The sequence below is a fragment of the Tyto alba genome, unplaced genomic scaffold (assembly GCF_018691265.1).
Source record: "Tyto alba isolate M040663 unplaced genomic scaffold, T.alba_DEE_v4.0 Super-Scaffold_45, whole genome shotgun sequence".
Lineage (NCBI taxonomy): Eukaryota > Metazoa > Chordata > Aves > Strigiformes > Tytonidae > Tyto > Tyto alba.
This window is the reverse complement of record NW_024881321.1, coordinates 38,451,044-38,472,527: the sequence shown is the minus strand read 5'-3', so window position 1 is coordinate 38,472,527 and position 21,484 is coordinate 38,451,044. Positions and strand designations below refer to the sequence as shown.

At 39.0% G+C, this 21,484-nt stretch overlaps 2 protein-coding genes across 7 annotated transcripts in view; both read left to right on the top strand.

The window, feature by feature from the left end:
* LOC104363684 (E3 SUMO-protein ligase RanBP2) overlaps positions 1–12,547 on the top strand; it is a 33,566-nt gene extending 21,019 nt beyond the window's left edge. For 2 of the 4 annotated variants that reach the window (XM_042805879.1, XM_032996992.2), the window contains exons 21-29: positions 3,345–3,512; positions 4,923–5,015; positions 5,941–6,137; positions 6,652–6,892; positions 7,411–7,509; positions 7,682–7,824; positions 9,452–9,725; positions 9,925–10,259; positions 11,964–12,547. In XM_042805879.1, coding sequence (XP_042661813.1) covers positions 3,345–3,512; positions 4,923–5,015; positions 5,941–6,137; positions 6,652–6,892; positions 7,411–7,509; positions 7,682–7,824; positions 9,452–9,725; positions 9,925–10,259; positions 11,964–12,269 — 1,856 coding nt within the window. In that variant the 3' untranslated portion in view covers positions 12,270–12,547. The remainder of the gene's footprint in view (positions 1–3,344; positions 3,513–4,922; positions 5,016–5,940; positions 6,138–6,651; positions 6,893–7,410; positions 7,510–7,681; positions 7,825–9,451; positions 9,726–9,924; positions 10,260–11,963) is intronic. The other 2 variants (XM_032996994.2, XM_032996995.2) reach the window with 2 other exon arrangements.
* Positions 12,548–13,582: 1,035 nt separating this feature from the next.
* CCDC138 (coiled-coil domain containing 138) overlaps positions 13,583–21,484 on the top strand; it is a 42,607-nt gene continuing 34,705 nt past the window's right edge. For 2 of the 3 annotated variants that reach the window (XM_042806252.1, XM_042806255.1), the window contains exons 1-6: positions 13,583–13,685; positions 15,741–15,801; positions 16,442–16,577; positions 17,338–17,453; positions 19,896–20,080; positions 21,120–21,278. In XM_042806252.1, coding sequence (XP_042662186.1) covers positions 13,614–13,685; positions 15,741–15,801; positions 16,442–16,577; positions 17,338–17,453; positions 19,896–20,080; positions 21,120–21,278 — 729 coding nt within the window. In that variant the 5' untranslated portion in view covers positions 13,583–13,613. The remainder of the gene's footprint in view (positions 13,686–15,740; positions 15,802–16,441; positions 16,578–17,337; positions 17,454–19,895; positions 20,081–21,119; positions 21,279–21,484) is intronic. The other variant, XM_042806254.1, reaches the window with a different exon arrangement.

Below are 21,484 nucleotides of genomic sequence, written 5' to 3'. Positions count from 1 at the left end.
GTTTTGCATTATTTAAAAATGTCATTCCAAACATAATTTTCCCCAAATTGTGTTTCTAGAGAAGCTGTTCTTATTTAAACACTCAACTCCTCTGTATATGATCTACAACTCTTCTGTGTTTTCAGGCATCTCTGTTTAGGGAGTTTATTAACAATTCAGTTTTATTTTCATCTTCCTCATTCGATGTCCATAATGTGAAGCGATCAAGCATTCTGCACCAATTCATCCATTCAAGAACTTTTGCTACCTTAAACTGATCCTGTTTTCATATTGGGGGTGTGTGAGGGTGGATGTGTGTGTAGTTAAAAACAACCAAACAAAATATGCCTTTCTGGTATTTCAGACTGTTCTTCACTTTTACTTTTTTGATAAATAGGATATGATTTTATACTTAGTGATTTACTTACAGATGATAATTGCCTTCAGTGTAGCTTTTTGGTGCCTTTGTTTTGAGCTCTGATTTAACAGCAAATAACTTCTCAAAGTCATTTCTAAATTAAGTTTTCAAGCTTAGCCAGTGCAAATATAATCTGAGGCTTTCTCATGGAGAGCATCTTTTGGGGAGCTGCTTTTGGCTTGTGCTAAAGCAACATTCAAAAGAAATTTAACCTTGTAGTAGTTCTGCACCTCCATGCAAAAGTAATTAAGTTTTTCTCAGGTCAGGTCATGAGCTTTTTAGAAGTGCAAGTTGGAATCAAAGTTATGTCAAATGCATGTTCTGTATCAGTTACGTGCCTTAAGGGTTTAAACTCTAGCGTGTTTCTCTTATACCCAGAAGATACTCACTGACATATGCGTGAGAAAAAAATATCCATATTGTGACTAGCTAGATACTTAGGCCTACCTGGTCTTAATGTCAGTTGAAACAAAAGCAAAACACATTATACTGTTGTGCATGGTATTGTTCTTTATTTTGTTCCTTCCATATACTAACAATGTTTTGTGTGGATTTTTTTCCCCTGAGTAGAAAGTTCTATTATCACAAAACCAACAGTCTTTTAAGAATGTTGTATGTATGCATGGCTCTTTGTTTTCATGGCTGCTTATGAAGATAATTTAAGCTGTTTGTAGCATTTTTGAATTAAAGAAAATGTTAATTTTTCTCCTGGGGAGGGTGAGTAGAAACTGGCTTAAATTGAACCAGTGAATGTCTTGCTCAGTCAGTATTCTGAGGGCAAATACATGTCGTAATCTTAATCTTTGTTGTTGAACCCTTTTGTCGCTTTGAGTGGATGTTTGGAACACTAGAATCTCAATCCAGTGTTTGATAGATCAGCTTCATGGAGAACTTTACCTGTGGATTCACCTGAAGTGACTTTTTAATGTATTTCTCTTATTCGGCTACTTTGCACAAAGGCTACTGAAAGACACCACGTGATAATTCTTTGGGAATGCTGTCTGTCCATTATGATGGACTATATCCTCTGCCAGGGTCTTCTAGCTAGCTTTATACTGCTGAGATTAAAGGAAGCTCACACTTTCACCATCTACCTGACTGACAGTAGAAGAAAATTTATGTTGCTGAAGATACATTTTTTTGAAAATTCTCTAAGGCTAAGGAAAGCTGTTCCCTGATGGAACCTTTAATGGCCGTAAGACTAAATACTCACCACTTAAACCTCTGGGGTGAACTGGGTGCAAATTACATAGTCCAACTGAGACACTTGCTTAGCTAATGTGAGAGAATAGAACACATGTTAATATTCAGGTTACCTGCATATCTTCATACAGCAATACTAGATGTAATCCCAATTCTTAAATCAGCTAAGTTTAGTGAGTTTTTTGCATAAGATTCTGAAAATATATATGAAAACATCTGTAGCCGGCTGTCATGATATGAATTTAGAAATTTGCTGTTCAGGAATTTTGTCCTGCGTTTACTTTATACAGGCTCAGAACAGCTATTGAGGTCTTAAAGTAAGCAAAAATAATTAACTTGTAATCAAAGGGAGAGTCAGTGGGGGCACAGGTTGGGGAGGGAACACTTCAAAAAATACTTAAAATTTGAACTAGTACTTTGTATTTTGCTTTTACTATTCTTTATGTTGCTCTTAATCTACTGGAAGATAGTAGTGGGAAAAATACTTCTAAAAGCAGAGTTTATTGTGTCAGATGATCAAGGGGTGTGTCCACAGACATTACACTTTCTTCTGTCTTTACTTCTCTTTGAATGATGAATATGAATTTGCATGAGCAGGAAAATTGATGTTCCTCAGGAACTGAGTAGTAGTCAGGTTCCTAGCTGAAGATTTAGGTTCCCAATGACTACAGTGCCACAAATTCAGCAGATATTTTCTAATGAACAGTGGACTTTTGAGAGCACCCTTCAAATTCTGCTGACTCAAGCCTGGAAAACATTAACACGTAGGTTGACTTACTAAAGCAATCAAATTGATCTTAGAAACAGTGGATGCATGGATATTGATGTGCTTATGGGGTAGTTCTTATAAAATAGTTAAATCTGTTACACTGGTATGGCCCCCCTCTTTGCTTCCATTCTCTCATACTAATCTCAAATCTTTGCTTCCAAAGCTGTCTGTTTGTAGAGCCTTACGTTTTTCTGAAGTTTGCTCCAGGCTGTGCTTTCAACTTTAACCTTTTGATTATGCACTCTTTTTTCAATACAAGTGAAATGGACAACTTTGTGTTAAAGGAAAAAGGAGAAGAAGCCATATAATAAAATTGATAGTGGTATTTGTCCTTGCTGGAAAAGCGAGTTAAATAGATTGAAAGCAATATTTTTCTGCTGTTCAACAAGGTGGAACTAAAAACTACTTTACATTTGTAACAAGATTCAGCAACAGCTATTATGCTGCATTGAGATTAGCTAATAAAAAACTCACGTTTCTCATAGGTAGTCTGAAAGAAATTCTCTTCAGTTGTTGTTTAGTATCTTCTAGAACTTAAAGCACTTTAAAGCCACACAGTAGAACATGTTGCTGTAGGCAACTTCAATTTTTCTTTTTTTCAGGCCTAAAGTTTGCCCCTCTACCTTTGGATAACATCTGTTGCATTTTGTTTGACATGACGACTTAGTTAAATAATCCTTGTAACAATATAAAGATGCAGGTTTGTTTCTGTTCTGATACTTGAATTCCAAAGGCAAAACAGGATGTAGTTGGGCGTGCAGGTTAGAATCTCTTAAGTTTTAACATGATGTTCTGTCCTAGCATCCTGTAACTTTGATTTTTGTTTCCTGTAGATCAACAGAAAATATGTAGGCTCCAAATGTGTTTCTGACTGTTTTAGGATTAATTCAGTTCTGTAATAATGGCATTATGGGATTAAAGTTATTCCCCATTCTGAAATTATTGTTTTAACGGTTTGTTCAATCTCTGTAAAAGCTGAGAAGACAACAGTGTCAGAAGATGATCTTCCATCTGATGAGGTTATAATAGTTTATGAGTTAACACCTACCCCTGAACAGAGAGCTCTCGCTGGCTTTCTCAAGCTACCTTCAACATTCTTCTGTTACAAGAATAAACCTGGATATGTGAGTGACGAGGATGATGGTAAGGAGTGCCAGAATTGATGTTTGTGTTGCCTTTCTGTGGGGAAAGTGTGTAATACACTGCACTGGTGTGGCCCCACCTCAAGCACTGGGTGCAGTTTGGGGCGCCCCAATGTAAGAAGGACCTCAGCCTATTAGAGTGTGTCCAGGGGAGGGTGACCAGGATGGTGAAAGGCTTTGGGGGCCAGGCTTATGAGGGGTGGCTGAGGTCACTTGGCTTGTTCAGCTTGGGGAAGAGAAGGCTGAGGGGTGAGTTCATTGCAGTCTACAACCTCCCCAAGGGGGTTAGCGGAGGGGGGTGCTGATCTCCTCTCTCTGGGGACCAGCGATAGGACGTGTGGAAATGGAATGAAGCTGTGCCAGGGGAGGTTCAGATTGGACATTAGGAAAAGGTTCTTCACGGAGAGGGTGGCTGGTCACTGGAGCAGCTCCCCAGAGAAATCACAGCACCGAGCCTGGCAGAGTTCAAGGAGCATCTGGATAATGCTCTTGGTCATATGGCTTAGTTTTAGGTAGTCCTGCGAGGAGCAGGGAGTTGGACTTAGTGATCCTTATGGTTCCCTTCCAACTTGAGATATTCTGTGATTCTCTGAATACTACCAGAACCATTAGACATTTGCATATTCTTGTTTGAACAGATAGGAAATAATCCTGTTGTCTTCCTTACGGCCAAAAGCATACACTCAGGTCCTCGAGACAGACTAGTACAATGGAGGCCCAGGAATGGCTAAAGGGAATTTGTATTGTTGTCTTATGGTTGTTGACACTCATGTTATCAATGCAGTTGGTTAGGTAAGACTGAATAATCGGGTATTTGAGCAAGAGGCTTACTTCTGTAACTATTTTGAGAGACAAATATAAGGTGGTCTTTACCAAAAAGGAGCCTGCTCAAGTTCCTTAAGTGCTAGACTAATGGCTTGTTTTATTTCTAAAGCAAATTCCTAGCACTAGAATGGGACATATTTTATATTGGTTTATTGCATGCAACTAAATTACTCTTAATTTATTTAGCAGCAGATATGTTAAATGGAAGTTCTGAAGCATTTTATTAAACAAAAAATGGAAGGAGACAAGCTCCCCCCCCCCCCCCCCAATATCCGAGCTTGTTCTTTAATAAAAGATATTCACTCTTCCTTCTCACTTCTGTTTAGTGGTACTCTTAATAAAATCACTCAATAAGAAATGTGTTTTCTGAAAACAAAACCTGTGCCATGCATTTATAACAATCTAAGCTTAGAAGAGTGTCAGTAGCATGCTGAAGCACATGTACGCAAAACTGATTTGCTGACCTATGGAACTCTTATAAGCAAAAATTATGCATGCTTGCTAGGCTTGTGAGTCAGAAGGGCTTAGCAGATGTCTCTGTACCTAGAGAATGCCTGAGAATTTACTCTTGTTTCCTGTATTTAAGATGAAGACTATGAAACAGCTGTTAAGAAACTTAATGGAAGACTGTATCCCAGCGACTCAGAAGAAAAAAAGAAACTGCAAGACCCTGTAAACGGTATGTCCTAAAACATAATACTTAAAATTTCTTACCTACTGAAACATAAGCTCTAAGTCTGAAGGACACATGGGCACTGAGACTAATTTTGTTTCCTGAGATAGTTTTTAGAAGCACTGATGCTGGGAGCAGAAAACTTTCATCTCAAAATACAGCTTTAAGTTCAGTATGTTGAACTGTTAAGTAAGTTAGCAGTAAAGTAGTACCTGAATGAGAAATGTACGGTTCAGAGGGCCTCTAGACAATAACATTAAAGTGTCTTCATATCTTGAGCCCCTTCTTAATAGGAAGAATTCAGCTTGTCATGATGCTGTACAAGACAGAAGTTGTCTACATCTGTGAATATTTGCTACTTCCACAGAGAGTCAATTTAAGTTAAGCTTATGAGTTACTGTTGCTCAATTAGAGGGGAAAAAAAAAATATTTGGTCTTTATACTGAAAATACAGGTGTAAAAGGTTGAGTTTGCTGCTTATATTTATGTCTGCTTTGGCTGTGTCTCAGACTTCAGTGTTGTACAACTGAAAATCTGGGTAGGTACTTCTAGAAGCAAAATTTGGGTTTTTTTCTGAGGATATGTGCTAGAATGAGGTGATACATATTGAGCCATCTGAAATACAAGTAGATGTTGAAGGAAGCTATTATTAATAGCAGCTGCAAGATTGAACTCTTCATAATTGTATGGAAATTCCCTGATAGCAGTAGAAAACCAAGTATGATGAATTTCCAATTCTTTTTACCCCAAGTGGAGTTAAATTAGTCTTCACTTGTGCTGTTTAAACAGTAATGCTCTTAGAAAAACTCTTGAAGTCTTACTTCATGTTGCTCTGGCTATCATGAGATTATTTTATAATGTAGGTGCCAAAAATTAATTCAGTATTTATCAGCCTTCCCAGCTGTTTTCCACTAACTTTTATTCTTTGCAGTAGGCATCACAGGAAAAAGTGAATTCAGCAATGAGAGAGAGTGTGCTGCTATTAGGGAAGAGAAACCAACTCCTGAGGAGAATACTAAAGCAGAAACTCTGCAGGTTCCTCCTACATCTGTCTGTGATGTCAGCAGTGATACTGAGGATGACGGTCCAGAAGATTTTCAGACAGAAGTTATAATTCAAGAAACAAAAGTAAGAACTAAATCTTTACTAAACTTGTACAATTACTTTGTATACATATGAGACTCTACACAGTTTTCACCTTGTGAGAACTAGAAAATCCAGTGGGGAAAAACTATTATACTCTTTTTGTGGCTGTGCCTCAAATCTTTGCCAACACTGAAATGGAAGCTTAGATCTTAAGTTCCTTGGGAAGAGAAAGGAGATAGAGCTGTTCTCATAAAGTATAAATTGCTTTGGCTAGTAAAATCACTCCTAATACGTCTGTATAAGGACTAAATGATTTTGGGAAGTGATAGTATTTTTTTGAAAGCACACTACTTCAAAGTTATTTCAATCTTTTGTCAAGTTAATGTCCTTGTGTGTTAAATGTAATGAAAAACTTAAGAAAGCTTACAACATTTTTTCCTTTTTTTTTACTTTTTTTTTTTTTTTTCCCTAAAATGATTGTTCATAGTCTCCTGAGGAGGTGGTTTGAATACCAGGCACTTCTAGTTTATTCACTTTACCTTTTTATTAATCTCAGGAGAATGAGGTTATGAGCTCAACTGGCTTAGTCGGTTCCAGTAAGGAGGAAGTACCTGCTTCATCATCCAGTGAGGTGACAGTATTTGTCCAGTCAACTACCAACAGTGAAGAACCAGTTTCCACCACTGAAACTGTGCATGTATCACAAACTTTATCAGGAGCTGATGACAAACCTGTAGACTTGACAACTAAAAAAAGTGTTGACTCTGAACAGTCTGAATCACAAGGTAAGGTCAGAGGTATGTTCTTTTTTTTGTAGGAACCTCAGTATGCTTTTCTGTAGATCAGTTTATCTAATGCAGTTGTTGCCTTGGAGAGAAGTAGTACCAGTACTGAATTAGAAGCTCGAGTACCAATCTAGTAAAAATGTGAGTGGGGGTTAAAATAATTGCATGCATTAAATTCTGGTGCGTTCAAATGGTACTAGTACAGATCAATGCTAGTGTCTGTTGTATAATTTATATATGATGTCCTTTCATTTACTTTTTCAGTTTACTGTTAAATACCATATGAAAGCTTACTAGAGCTCTGTGGATCTGCACAGAAGTGGCATGCTGACACTATTTCACACGGTTTTGAGCCCTTTTTTTAAACCATAATAAATTACTGTCATGATAAGTGTCATGCAAACTTTAAATTTGTTGAAAGTTAAAAATACTGTAGAGACTTCTCCAGTTTATTCTTGTGACTACATAACATTAAACATATTTTCTTTAAGGCGGAGAAAAAACTTTGACTTTCCCTTCTTATTTGATAGAAAACAGAGTCATCTCATTTGGCTTCGGCAATACTGCAGGCTTGTCCTTTGCAGATCTGGCTTCAAAAAGCTCTGGAGACTTTGCTTTTGGCCCGAAAGGTGAGTTAAAGTGATTTCTGAGACTGACACTCAGCTGGACTTCTGCTTCATACAACATACCTTTTGTGCACTAAACTTCTACTGATCAGTTGGTTAACAGCAGGTTTTTGCAAGTGTTTGTCAGGAAGAAAAAAACTATACAAAGTGTAAAATGTAACTGTCTTAATTATAGATAAAAACTTCAAATGGGCGAATACAGGTGCAGCTGTGTTTGGAGAGACAGCCCGTAAAGCAGATGAAGATGAAGGTGGTAGTGATGATGAGGTGGTACATAGTGATGATATCCACTTTGAGCCAATTGTGTCCTTACCAGAGGTAAGGTGAATTTTGGAATATAAAAAACGTTGAGAAGCAGGTCTGCTAACACAGCTAGCTCTTAAAAAATGTGCTTCTTAGCTACCTTTGCTTTCTGTGTTGTGTACTTTGTTCTGTATTCCTTGCACTGCTTATGTAGAAACACCTGCTGTTTACATCCTAGTACAGCATAGCACTGGGGAAGTGTCTGGTGCATCAGTTAAAATCTTCAACATTTATTTCATTATATCTTCACTGAATGTTGATTAGTATGCAAATTTGTACACATAACTTGTAAAAGCTAAAACTAATTCATTGTAGCACAGCTGAAAACCAAGGGGGGGAAACTGAATAACTGTTGGTGCTAATACAACTCAGATGTGGCTTTGTATCAGTGACTTGTAGATTCAGTTCTGTGAAAGCCACGCCAGCTTAAAATTTTTACTCTTAGCTAGGTAAGAGATTTCTAGGATCACTAAGCAGTAAAGATGTAGTACAGTAACCTCACTGAGGGCTAAGGGAAATAACTTTAGTCTGAAAATAAATTGCTTTTCAAGAAATAGGAGAACCTTCTAACTTTGAAAGTAGCTTTATAGTGTACTGTGTGAGGCTCTGTGTGAGGCTTCACAGTTGCTCATGTCTTGGTTTGGTAGTTAGCTGTAGTGTGCCTAACAACCATTTTAAACTTTTCTGATGTTATATTTATATATATATATATATATATATATATATATATAGTCATATTGTCTGGCTTTCCTATATATAATGTAATTTAATTATAGATTAGTATAATTATTAAGCAAGACAAATAGAGCACAAATAAACAGTATGCAGTGTCCTTTAATTTGAACAGCAAATCTGATGTAGTTTATAACATACCTTCAACAATCATCTTCAAAATTCAGTATACCTTTACTCATCTGTGTGTCACATTATGTGGCTTTATGATCCTCTTCCTTCCCTTACTTGCTGCTTTTCTTCTTCAATTTCATTTCTCCCTCCACAAGTAGTTGTTTGTGATGTATTTCTCTGGTTCTCTTAAGTGTTCCTCATCTTTGGGAGATGTGTTAACTAAAGGAAGTTAGAGGCCAGGACATATGGCTCTCGGGCCTCAGTTAGTTATGTTCAGTTGGTGTTTATGCTGTTCAAATGCAAATATCAATTTCTTTAACAATGTTCAAAAGGTAATTCTTGGAATGGTAATAGTGCTATATAGTCGCTTCTCAGTGTACACGTCATTCAGCAAACCTGAAACTTGCCAGAACACTTGATAGTGTTTTTTTAAAAGGAAAAAAAAAAAATAAAAACAAACAAACCACACACAAACCCACCAAAACCCAAACAAGCAAAAAAAACACCCCCAAAGCAAAAGTGAGAAAACATCCACCAAAACCATGTGCACCCTGGTGAAGTAGTATTGCTGTGCTCTAATCTCAAACAGTGGAATTTCTTGGGGTCTTAAAATCTGAAAGGCTAGATGTTTTACTCATTTTGGTGTGTGTGATGAATATGGTGTTGGAGAGAGGAACAAATTGAATAGCCTTCCATTGTAATATGTCACAATCATCATAAGTGTGTGTAATACTATTTAATATCGTTGGTTACAGCAGCTCTCTGGGAAATCACAGGTACTTTGCTGTTTTTTTAGGTTGAGGTAAAATCTGGAGAGGAAGATGAAGAAATTCTCTTCAAAGAGAGGGCAAAACTTTACAGATGGGACAGGGATGCCACTCAGTGGAAGGAGCGTGGTGTTGGAGAGATAAAGATCCTCTTCCATACACAGAAGAAATACTATAGAGTTCTAATGAGAAGAGACCAAGTTCTTAAAGTCTGTGCAAACCACGTCATCACCAAAGAAATGAACTTAGTGTCCTCTGATACATCAAACAATGCTTTAATTTGGACAGCCACAGATTATGCTGGTGAGTTGTTCAGGTGATTTTTAGTTTGTTTTTTTTTTTGGTGGTTTTTTTTTTTTTGTTTGTTTGTTTGGTTTTTTTTTTTGGTGGTCTGTAGTTTCTGTGGCTTTGTTTTTCCCTGGAGATTGTATATGATGAAAGCTATTTGTTTTTGACTATACTGAACAGAACTAAATAAACCTTTTCTTGAATTTATTTTCAGATGGTGAAGTAAAAATAGAACAATTTGCAGTCAGATTTAAAAGCCAAGAAATGGCTAATTCTTTCAAGAGGAGGTTTGAAGAATGCCAGCTAAGTTTGTCAGAACTGCAGAAGGGACACTTATCTCTGGCAGCGGGACTGTCAAAGGACACCAACCCCATTGTATATTTTGAAGTTTCTGCTGATGATGAACCTTTAGGGCACATAACCATGGAGCTGTTCTCAAATATTGTCCCTCGAACTGCTGAAAATTTCAGGGCCCTGTGCACAGGAGAGAAAGGATTTGGATTCAAGAACTCCAGCTTTCACAGAATAGTCACTGACTTTGTGTGTCAGGTAAGCGTAACAGTAAGACTTTGCATTGAGAGAATGAGATGCATCTTGACTAACAGTGGCACTTCAAAAAATCACTTATGTGGGATAGCACATTCTTGTTGGCAGCATGAATCCAGAGTGCAAGATACTCTCATCCACCCTTTCCTTACAAGGAGATGAGAAACGATGCAAGCAGCACATGCTCCCTTAAGCCAAATGCTTCTCACTCGTGTCTGCCAGCTGCCTGATGTTTTAGTGTTACCTGGTGCTGCCATGTTAGTGTGGAAGAAAAAAAGAGATGGAGATCTCCTCTTAAAATGGACAAGGGGCCTGTTGCTGAACAGGAGCACCACCAAGGAGAGCAGGGGCTCCCAAAACTACCATCCAGTATACTTTGTATTTCAGGCAATGTGCACTTTAAAACTGATATTCCAAGTATATTAGATGCTCAAGTGTCCATCTGAAATAGTCTTCTAGATCTCATTCTCATGCAGTGGCCTTAAAATACTCAAAATTTTTCACCAAGACTATCAGCCTGCAGTGCATCTGAACCCCCATGTAGACAGCGCTGGTTTTAAACCTCTGCATGCTTTTGGTAGCAGCAGTAAGTTCTTCATCAATGCTGAAGGCTTTGGAGATTGATTATAGCTCAGATAGACCTGTCCAAAAATTCTCATCAATAATTTGATGAGGTTTAGTGACTTGTAACAGGCAGAATGAACCAACTTCCTTACACACTACAGTAAAGTTCCTGCATGTCAGTACATGCCTGAAGATGAGGCGCAAACTTCTACAAACTCAGAAGAAGATGGTAATGTATGAGTGGCTTGTCACCAGAATAAAGAAATTATCCGGCCTCTTGATTAAGTATTGCCTGTGTCTGAAGTATGCGTTTTATGGCTCTTCTGTTAAAACTTTAATGCTTTTCTGATAAGGAAAGCAGCATTGCTCATTTAGGGTTTAAGCTTGTTTCACAGAGTTCCACATCCAGTAAGGAGGAGGCTTTATTTTAAAACAGTTAACCACACTATGCGTGCCCTGACAGCAAGTGAGCTTTTATCACATTAAATTAGTGTATTCTCAGTTTGTTCAGCTTTGCCTCAACTTTCTCCAGGTGCAATGAGAAGCTTTTCTATGAGAATTAAGGCTTTCCTTCAAAGATGATACAGTAACCTGTACTGTCACCTTTATGTGTATAGTCAAATAATCGGGAACCATAAGCTTGCTGCCTTGCAGAAAGACAAAAGACACTGCTCACTAGCAGTAGCTTGCTCTCCTGAAGAAGCAGTAATGTGGCGAAAGCTGCTGTCTGCATGGGAGTAAGACATTACTGGTCAGTGGTACCTTAACCTTTTTCAGGTGCTAATTCTGTGCCTGCAGGGACTAAGCAAGGACAGGCCTTCAGCAGGGCCCAGCTGTGGGGGCCAAGTGATTCAGGGAGCAGGCAGTGGGGAAGACTGGAGGAGTAGTCACCATGTGGAGCAGGGAAGATAAAAGGCTGTGTTCACAATGGGCAAGGGATAAACTTCCCATTACTGCTTCCATACCATGAACAAAGCTGCTGAAGCTGGGCACCCTTCTGTCTAATTTGATATGGTACTTGTGAAAACTGAGGATGAGTTATTCTAAAGCAAAGTCTCTGCTGTTGAAACGCAATGTAATTGTGCTGTTGGTTTATGTTTCGTGACTTGTAAGTTAATGCTGTGCCCTTCTTTTTTTTTTAAGGGAGGTGATATTACTAATCATGATGGAACAGGTGGACGGTCAATTTATGGAGCGGCATTTGAAGATGAGAATTTCGAAGTGAAACACACTGGTCCTGGATTGTTGTCAATGGCAAATAAGGGCAGGGATACTAATAATTCTCAGTTCTTCATAACACTTAAAAAAACAGAACACTTGGACTTCAAGCATGTGGTATTTGGGTTTGTGAAAGATGGAATGGATGTCGTGAAAAAGATTGAATCCTTTGGTTCTCCTAAAGGGCTCGTAAATGGAAGAATTGTCATTACAGACTGTGGGCAAATATAGAATTATTGCTTTGAGTATACAGATGTTCTAGCAGTATAAATCAGTATTTAGATGTTATTGACTAATTATTTCAACTTCTTAAAATGGACACTTCTGATGTATAAATGTAAAATTACGGCTTATAGTTGGGTTTTTTTATGTGTTCTAATTGATTTTTTTTTTGCATGTTAAATAAAAAGTTCAGACACTGGCATATTTCAGGTGTATTTGTGTTATCTTGACATATTTGTATTAAATGTCAAATTTTCAAAATTAAATCTTAGTCTTGTTAAAATAAATGTCTTGTCTTCACTTTGGTTTGTTTAAAAAAGAAAAACTTGCATAATTTTGCTTCCTGCTCTTGTAAATCTCTCCTTTGAATATGCAAAGTTTAGGTACTAATTGCTGCTCAGTAAACTTGAAGGCCTTAGAAATGTAATGCTTACTTTAATGTGCAGAAAGCAAGCTGAGGCAGCTAGATGCTGGTTTGTGCTGAGGTCTCTGAATAGCACTTCAGTATTTGAAAGCTGGAAAATAGTTCTTCATTGTTGATACTTTGCTAGGGAGGTGTAACCAACTTTTTTGTTGTGTACATAGAATATTGCTAAATGACTTAGTGAAAAACATCTACTTAACACAAGGGTTTTACCTGAAATGCTGTAGTACAACCAACCCACTGCTGCTGCTCAGACCAGGATGTCCCAGGTATCTTCTGCGTGGTCCTTGCCCCCCTTTCCTGGCGCAGACTTTCTGACCTCACTGCAAAACTGAGTAGCTGTATCTTACATTTTATTTTTTAAAACTTTCTCAAGTGAATATGCATTAATTAAATGTGGTGGGTTTTTAAAACTTCTACTCTACAGCTGGCTGCTGGCATTACCAAGGTTTTTTTTCACGGTAAGCAATTTGTCATGATCTGTATGTGACTGAATAGAGTTAGCTTTAAGCTCTCTTTTTTTTTTTTTTTTTTTTTTTTTTTTCTTTTAAGGGTAGTAGGAGTGCTACTTCCCTGCACCTCCTCCAGAAGCCTTAGACTGTAAAACGAAACTGATGTGGCGGGAGCTGTGAGGCGGGGAAGCCCGGCCCCGCTCCGCGGGCGGCAGGACGGCCACAGAGCGCTGTCCCGCCGCGGGGGAGGGGAAGGCCTCACCGGCGGAGAGCCCGTCCCGCCCGGCCGAGCGCCCGGCAGCGGCGGTGGGGCCGCGGGCCGCCCCGGCCCCGCTCCCGGGCAGCAGCCGCCGCTTCCCGCCGCGCGGGAACGGCCGCGCCTGCGCCTGCGCCTCGCCCGGCTCCAACGGGCGCTGGGAGCGCGCGCGCGCGCGCCGCCGCCGCCGGTGGCGGCTCCTTCGAGCGCGGCGGGGCGACATGGCGGGCCCCGGCCCCCGCGGCCGATCCGCCCGGCCTCTGCAGCGGCGTTACCGGCGGGGGCCGGCGGGGGTGAGACGGGAGGGCCGGGGGGGGGGAGTGCGGGAGGGGGAGGAGGAAAGCCGCTCCTCCTCGCCTTGTCCCTGAGGTGCTTGGAGAGGTGTGTGTGTGTGGGGGGGGTGTCTGCGTCCCCTCCCTCGGGGCTCATTGTAAGCGCTGTGGTATTGCGTACGGTGTGAGAGCCAAAAATGGGATTTAAACAGACTTCAGGACCTTGCGGGTATAGCGTGTTCTTTCTAGCCCTACCCGCGTCCCTCTGCTTTTGCCTTACAGTGAAAGTGCTGAAGCGTCAGCCTTGACTGAACTTGAAACTTCCCTGGAAGTTGCAATTCTGAATTTTATGCGTTCCCCAAGCACAGTCTGAGCAGCTCGGCACACAGTTTTTGCCTAAAACCTTCTGATGCCTGCCAATTCGGCAAGATAATACGTGAATTCTCTTAGAAGTAGTATACTAGACATGCATGAAATATATTTAATAGCATAGCTCATTTCTTTCATATCTTCTTTTGCCACAGCAGTTGCTAGCTTTATTTAGAATGTGTTAAGAGTGTTTGTGATTTTTTGTAAACCGTAGTGATCAGCTCTGTTTTGAGGGAACAGGGAATTGTTCCATACCTGGTCAGTCAGAGGAGAATCAAACCCATAGTTTATAAGAAGCTGCCACAATGACCAGAAGGTAAATTACGATGAGGTAAAACAATGCTGTTTTACACCGGAGAATGCCAGGTTCTTTGCGTTAATATGAATGAAGGGACTGGACTGTGATTCCTCTGTTCCCATTACTTGTGCTGACATAAGCATTTATGGGTCTGCAGTGGATTAGGCAACTGTGATCTGCCTAAAAATCCAGCAGCAAAGTCCTCTCCCACATGCTGGTGTTCCAAGTCTTTGACACTTTGGTAGAAGGAATGCTCATTGGCTAGGCACTCTACTTTTATTTTGGCTGAAGTCTGTTTGTCTTTCACCGAGACAAATTTTTGTAGTTGCTTTCTTGCATCTGCATTCCATGGGTCTAAATGCTCCCGGTGTGAACAGGGGTTAACAGACCATAAGTGTTCAAGCTCATGCTTCAAGGGAAGTAATATGTTGTAAAATACATGTGAGCTGCCAAAAATTGAGAGAGATTGAAAGCTGGATTTGAGCTGGACACATAGTTGGATTGGGAGATCGAGTTGGTCCTGGGAATCATCAAATGGATACAGAAACCAGCCTATTTTTTTCTGAGAAAGTGTGATTTGCTATTTTAGGATCAGGAACCATTCCAAATATGAGGTGAAGATTTGAGTTCTTTAGCAACTAAAACCTGGATGTGTTTGCCCTTAGTTCCTCCAGAAAGATTTGCAGCTCGGGTAGCATCTTGTGGTGCTCTAGATGCTACGCTTTTCTTGGAGAATATTCTGCTTTGAATTGCAGACCCGTTCTTTAAGGAAAAACAGTTTTCAAAAATTATCTTTAAAAAACTATCACTGAGATTTTAAAGGAAGGATATCCTAGATTTGTTTGTGCATTTTGTTATTTCATTAAAAAGCAGTATTTAAGTACAAGCAAATACAGCAGTTGATCACTTCATTTACAGTATATTAGGGAGATGCGGTGAAACACAACTAAGATCATGAGAGCTGCTGTGAGTCGAATCTCTTCTGAAGTACATTTAATTGATTTTGCTTGTAGCCTAATAGTTTGGTCATTCATTTTTATAGTATGTAGTTACAAGTTAGTAGGAAAAAGTAGAGCAGGAAACTTTGACAGAGGAAGCCTAGATATAAAGATAGATGGCACTGTTTCCGTGATTACCTAAGCCTACTTTTATGCTCTTATTTTATGTTACTGTCTTCATAGTGTGTTATAGTCTCTCGAGTATTTTAACATCTATGAATATTTCATTATTAGACTGTGGGGAATACGTTTGCCTCTATTAATGTGAGGGCCATTTACATTTATATATGTAAAAAAACCCCTTTTCAGAGTCAGAAGTTTGTAGGAAGAGTTCTGTCACGAGGCGTTGTAGCTGTTAAGTAAGTTGTAACGTACAGTTTCCCTGAAAATTCTGACTGTGCTTTCTTGTAGGATTGCCTTTCAAGAGCATTACATACTGAATGTAAGAGCAGAAGCTCCCTGATATACAAAGGTAATACTAAACAATGGTGCTTTAATGTCTTTTTCAGGGAAATTATATGCTAAAACTGTATCGTTCCTAAATTTATTTTAAGTGGGTTTGTATTTTCTCATTTTAAATAGTTAGACATTCTTGATCTGGGTTTTGTGGTATCTAGGAACCAGCCTGGGAATGTTGACATTCACATAAAGAGGACAAAGGATGCTTTAGAACAATGGTTCCCAACTTGTTCGTGTTTAAGTCCTGCTTGAAGTAGCTGGTGGCAGTCCACCTCATAATACATACATTTGGCTTTATTTTAAAGATACATATACATGTAATATTTAGAATGTCTTTGGGCTTCTTGAGAAATACATGTTGTTGGTGCATGCAGACAGCAGGGTAGAAGAATGTATTTATCAGACTGGTTGTAGAAAAAATTAGTATATGAAAGCAAGCTGTAAAACTTAAGAAAGACAAATACGGTTTGAAAACTAAAAAATTCTTCCTGTAGTTTAAGCTGTTATAATTGTTCATTCATTTGTCAGGCTGTGTCAGTGGGGGTTTTTTGGCACATGATTACATGGCAAACATTTCTAATAAGCCCTTGATGATTTCTCAATGTCAGCTTCTCAAATGCAAAATAAAATTGTTATAATTTTATATATTCCAGGTGACATGGACAGCTCACTGGAAAATACAAATGTTTCTTCATCCAAATGTTTTTTAGAGTCAGAATTTACTGAAAGTGGAAGAGAGAACATCTTCAGATCTAGTGATTTCCTACAAAGTTTTAAAGACTGGGATTGGTAAGAGGTGTTTTCTCTTCAACTCGCCTTTGTCATTTATTATCTCTTATAATCCAGATAAACCATGAGTAAATACGTTTGGATTGTATAGATCCAGAAGTTGTTTTAAGATTCTAGTTTTCTTGTTAAGTAAAGAGCTATTTGTGGCTGGTGTATGAAATAATGTGAATGCTGATTTTGATAAGAAGTACTGTCTCATTCACTTTCTAGTCTAATCCGTGTATGTTGGAATTGATAATGGGATACAGGGATGAGATAAACTGAACTAGGTGATACAAACCGAAGTAGGAGGAAAGCAAATAGCTCAGACTGATGAGCAGCTTTAAGATTATTTGGAGGTAATTTGATTCTAAAAGCCAAGAAATCTCTTTTCAAGGCTACTTTACACCAAATACAAAAAAATAATTTTAAAAAGGGGGTTGTATTTTTAGCTTTCCTTGAATTTGGTGGTTGGTGGTGAGAGAAGAGTGTTGGCTTTACCGGCTGCATACATGTGCTTACAGCATGAAAATTCAGGTTATTGCTACTACTTTTAAGTCAGCAGCTTTACTAATTGTTGTGGTTAAAATCTTGTGAGTAATAATGCCTTCCATCCAAATGATTTAACTCTGCTATTTGTTATCAGTCAAATATCAGAATCTTAAATCTTAAATTGAGCAATGTTTACATTTTTATTCAGACTTTTCTCAATGCTCTATATGTTAGCATGTTAGAAAGAGACTGAGTAATTTAAAATTATTGCTTTATTTTCTTTTCTTAGTTTTGATGATGAGCAGGATTCTTTTTGTGATTCAAGTGGTCTAGAAATAGAAGACAAGACCATTACTTGCTCTGAAACTGATGCAGTACAAAATACAGCTAGATACATGGAAGCAGGTAATAAATACTGAATTTTAAATATTTTTACAACTCTGTGTGAAGTATAGCATGTAATTTAAAAAACTTTCTAGTAATTGTATTTCTATTCAGTTCAGAAATTCAATAATCAGATAAAATGTATTTTAATTTGGGGATTTAACCTTTCATGTAAGTATGAGTAACTCCTTTAAAATTTGGTTAGGAGGTCTGGGCATACTTGATGCAATAGTAATATACATTTTAAAAAGAAAAATCAACCTTTTATGAAACTGGTTGCCAGCTGACATCATAATATAAATGAGGAAACAAGGTGGGTTTGGGGTTTTTTGTTTTGTTTTAAGTAGCTAGTTGCATTAACACAATTCTGCGAAGTCAAATGTCTTGTCAGTTTAAGGATGGAAAACTGGCAGTGGGTAGAGAGAGGGTGTTATCTGTTGTTCAGTTAACTCAGGAAATTCTAACTAGACAATTGTAGCAGCAACCAGCTGGCATTCATTCACTGCAAATGTTTGAAAATGCTGCTGCAAGTGGAGGAGTTTGTAAATCAATGTAGCTCTGCCTCTTGTAGAGAGTTTTAGGTTTAGAAAAACATTAATGTATTCTTTGGAAAGTGTATCTGGAAGTGTGGAGAGAGACAGCGAGCCAGCCAAGCCCAAAGTGGCTAAAAGGAATCTCAGAAGCCAGGTAGAACAGATCAGTGGAACTGTAATAGGCGCTCACCAAGAGCTGCATTAAATGGGCTGGAAGAGTGTAAGAACAGCTTTCTGAAAACACATTCTTTCTGAAAAGAAAAAACATAATTAATTGCACCAGGAAAAAGGCATTTTTACAGGATTTGGGATCAAAGGCAAAATAAAGACAAAACTCTGATAAATACCAAACATATTTGTTTCAGGTGACTACTTTTTTTTTCTGCTTTCTTTTCCCTTTTTTTTCTCTTTCTGTTATGATTTGTCTGGCACTGTACTAGGTATGCTCTTCTTCCTCACCCCTGAAGCAGACACACTAACAGAACAACAGGTTTGGTTTATTGTTCTGCTCCAGCTGTGATGGGTGATCAACCACAAGGCTGCCTAATACATGCCACCCATTAGCCCCGATTACATCATTTGCTTAATTAGTAACCTTTTTCCTGTTTCTTCTCATTGACATTTTCTCTTACCTAGTTGCCTGCCAAATAAACAACCTATCCCTAATTACTTTTTCCTCATAGGCCTGAGTTTTGCTACATCTGTACCTGTTGTGGTTTAACCCTCACAGACAGCTCAGCCCCGCACAGCTCTTTGCTCACTCTCCCCTCCCTGCTCCAGTAGGAAGGGAGAGAATCAGAAAGGTAAAAGTGAGAAAGCTTACGGGTTGAGGTAAATACACTAATAGGTGAAGCAAAAGCTTGGGTGTGCAAGCAAAGCAAAATAAGGAATTCATCCACTACTTCCCATCGGCAGGCAGGTGTTCAGCCATCTCCAGAAAATCAGGGCTCCATCACATGTAACAGTTACTTGGAAGGACAAATGCCTCATCTCTGAAAGTCCCCCCACTTCCCCCAGCTTTTATTGCTGAGCACGAGGTCATGCGGTGTGGGATGTCCCTCTGGCCAGCTGGGGTCAGCTGTCCCTGCTGTGTCCCCTCCCAACTTCTTGTGCACCCCCAGCCTCCTCGCTGGCAGCGGGTATGAGGAATAGAAAAGGCCTTGATGCTGTGCAAGCACTGCTGAGCAGTAACAAAATCATCCCTGTGTTATCAACACTGATTCTACCACAAATCCAAAATGTAGTACCATATGAGCTACTGTGAAGAAAGTTAACTCTATCCCAGCCAAAGCCAGCACAGTGACCAAGTCTGTATTTCTGATACTGTCACCTAGGTCATCCTGGCCTGATGTGGTACCTACGTGCAGTTGACCTTGCAAGATGTCTTTCCTCCAAAGATCCCAATACTTCAATTATCTGTGAATTTTGCCCATTTGACTACTTGTGAAATTCAGCCATTCCTTACTGTGCTGCCTGCAACTTTCATCAGCTTCTTACACTGTGATCTGTCATGTCTAGCAGTTTCTCGTGCTGTGTCCAGAAGTTTTTCTTAAGTCTTGACCTGTTAATTGTTAACTTCTGTTAACTAGGCCAAGGTCTAGTCAGCAATGAACCACATGCCTGAAGGAGATTTTGGCTACATTGTGATTCAGTCTGTGCATAGATTTCCTGCAGATATCTATGGGATTTCTATATTGAAGTGGAGGGCATAGATTTACTTACAAAACTCCACTGATTAATTCAAACAAGTCATGAACACAGCTTTGAGCAATTCTCCATAATTCTTTAGGAAATTGCTTTTTCATTTTGATACATCTTGCTCTATGCTTATCACACTAAATGTCTAAAGTAAAGTTTTGCTGCATTTTTAAAATTTTTAAATAAAATTTCACTGTAATTTTTTAATGTAATGTGTTTTTTCCTTCCATAGGCAGCGCCTTACCATCTCATTTTGCTGCGAATACACAAGAAAATAGTGACCAAAACATTACCAATGGTTTGGTAAGGAACATTGTGAGTGGAACTGATGCTCAAGCAAGCAGTCGTCAAGGCTTAATACCACCTCACATCAGTCAAATTTATGATGAATTATTTGTCATACATCAGAAGCTCCAGGTAGGAACTGGAATCACCTTAAAAATTTTGTTGAGTAATGTTATGAAGATTCTCACTTTTGACAGAGAATTCCGAAATTACTTTTATACTAAATCACTATTACTTCCATACTAAAGCTGTTACTATTACTTATACTAATCACAGTTACTTAGATACTAAAATTCTGTCATCATCTGCTTCTTCCCCTAAATTGAACCACTGATTTGGTAGCGATGCTTTGACTTGGCATAGTGGGTAGATTAGGTAAAATTCAGCTTGAGGGAGTTTGAACAGAGTGCTTCTACATCCAGGAGTGCCTTGTGCCGCACTGTGGGCCTGGAGGGAAACACCTGTGACCATTGCTTCTCCTGAGAGCATCTGAACCTGTTCTTCTGACTCTAGGCACTCGAGGGTGCTTGCCTTCATGGCCTCCTGTGCAAACCCTCCATTCTGCCTTATCTTTACTTTTGTGCTGCTGGGGAATCCCAGCGGTTCATCCCGTAGCAGGCCTAGGCCACTAACAGAAGAACCTCCTATATGATTTTATTCTGTAATAGCTCCCGTGCTTATGCTGGATTCCTTGCCAAGACTGTCTTTTGCAACCTATGAGATAAAATCATTTTGTATCTCTTTTTCCTCACCACTTTCTTGCGGACGCTTCCCACTAATTGAAGGAACAGTACGTTCAGTAGTGTTCAGCACAGACAGCCGCATCAGACTCTGTTTTGTCTTACAGTTAATAACATTATCCAAAACTTTTGGAAGCAAAAGCCCAAGTTTAATTGTCTAGGTTTATGCTTGAACAAGCATGCAGAGTTGAATTTTGTATTTTGGGAGGCCAAGCCACCCCAACGCACATTGAAGTCCTTTGGGTTAACATGTGGGGAAACTGAACATCCATAGCCATCAGGTAACTTTTCATTAGTAAGCTATTGTGTAACACTCTGTAATTTTACAAAAAGCTAAATATATCTCTGGGAGAGAAAATTCAAATGCGGTACAAATTGTGACAATTTCATGGGTTTAAAAGCCGTTTCAATATTTCTTTTTCTTGATACAGAGAGAAAGTTCAGCCCAGCAGGAGTATGCTCTGCAACTCCAGAAACGAGAGCATTTTCTAACAGAGCGAGAAGCGTTGGTTTTTAGACATGAAGCAGCTTTGGCTAAAATAAGAAGTGTCGAGGAAGAAGTTCACACAAAATTTGGAATTATAAAAGAGGTGCAGTGATATATTTATTGATGTTTATTGCTCTACATGCCATGTAACTTATCTGTAGTTATCTTAAGCAATTACATGTTTGCTGCATATAATGCTTATTTCTTGAAAGTGCTTGAAATCTTTGAATGAAAGGTTAACATAAAAAGTACCAGACAATACTGTTAGGGTTTTGTATGGCTTCTGTTTCAAAATGGTGCATTTAGTTG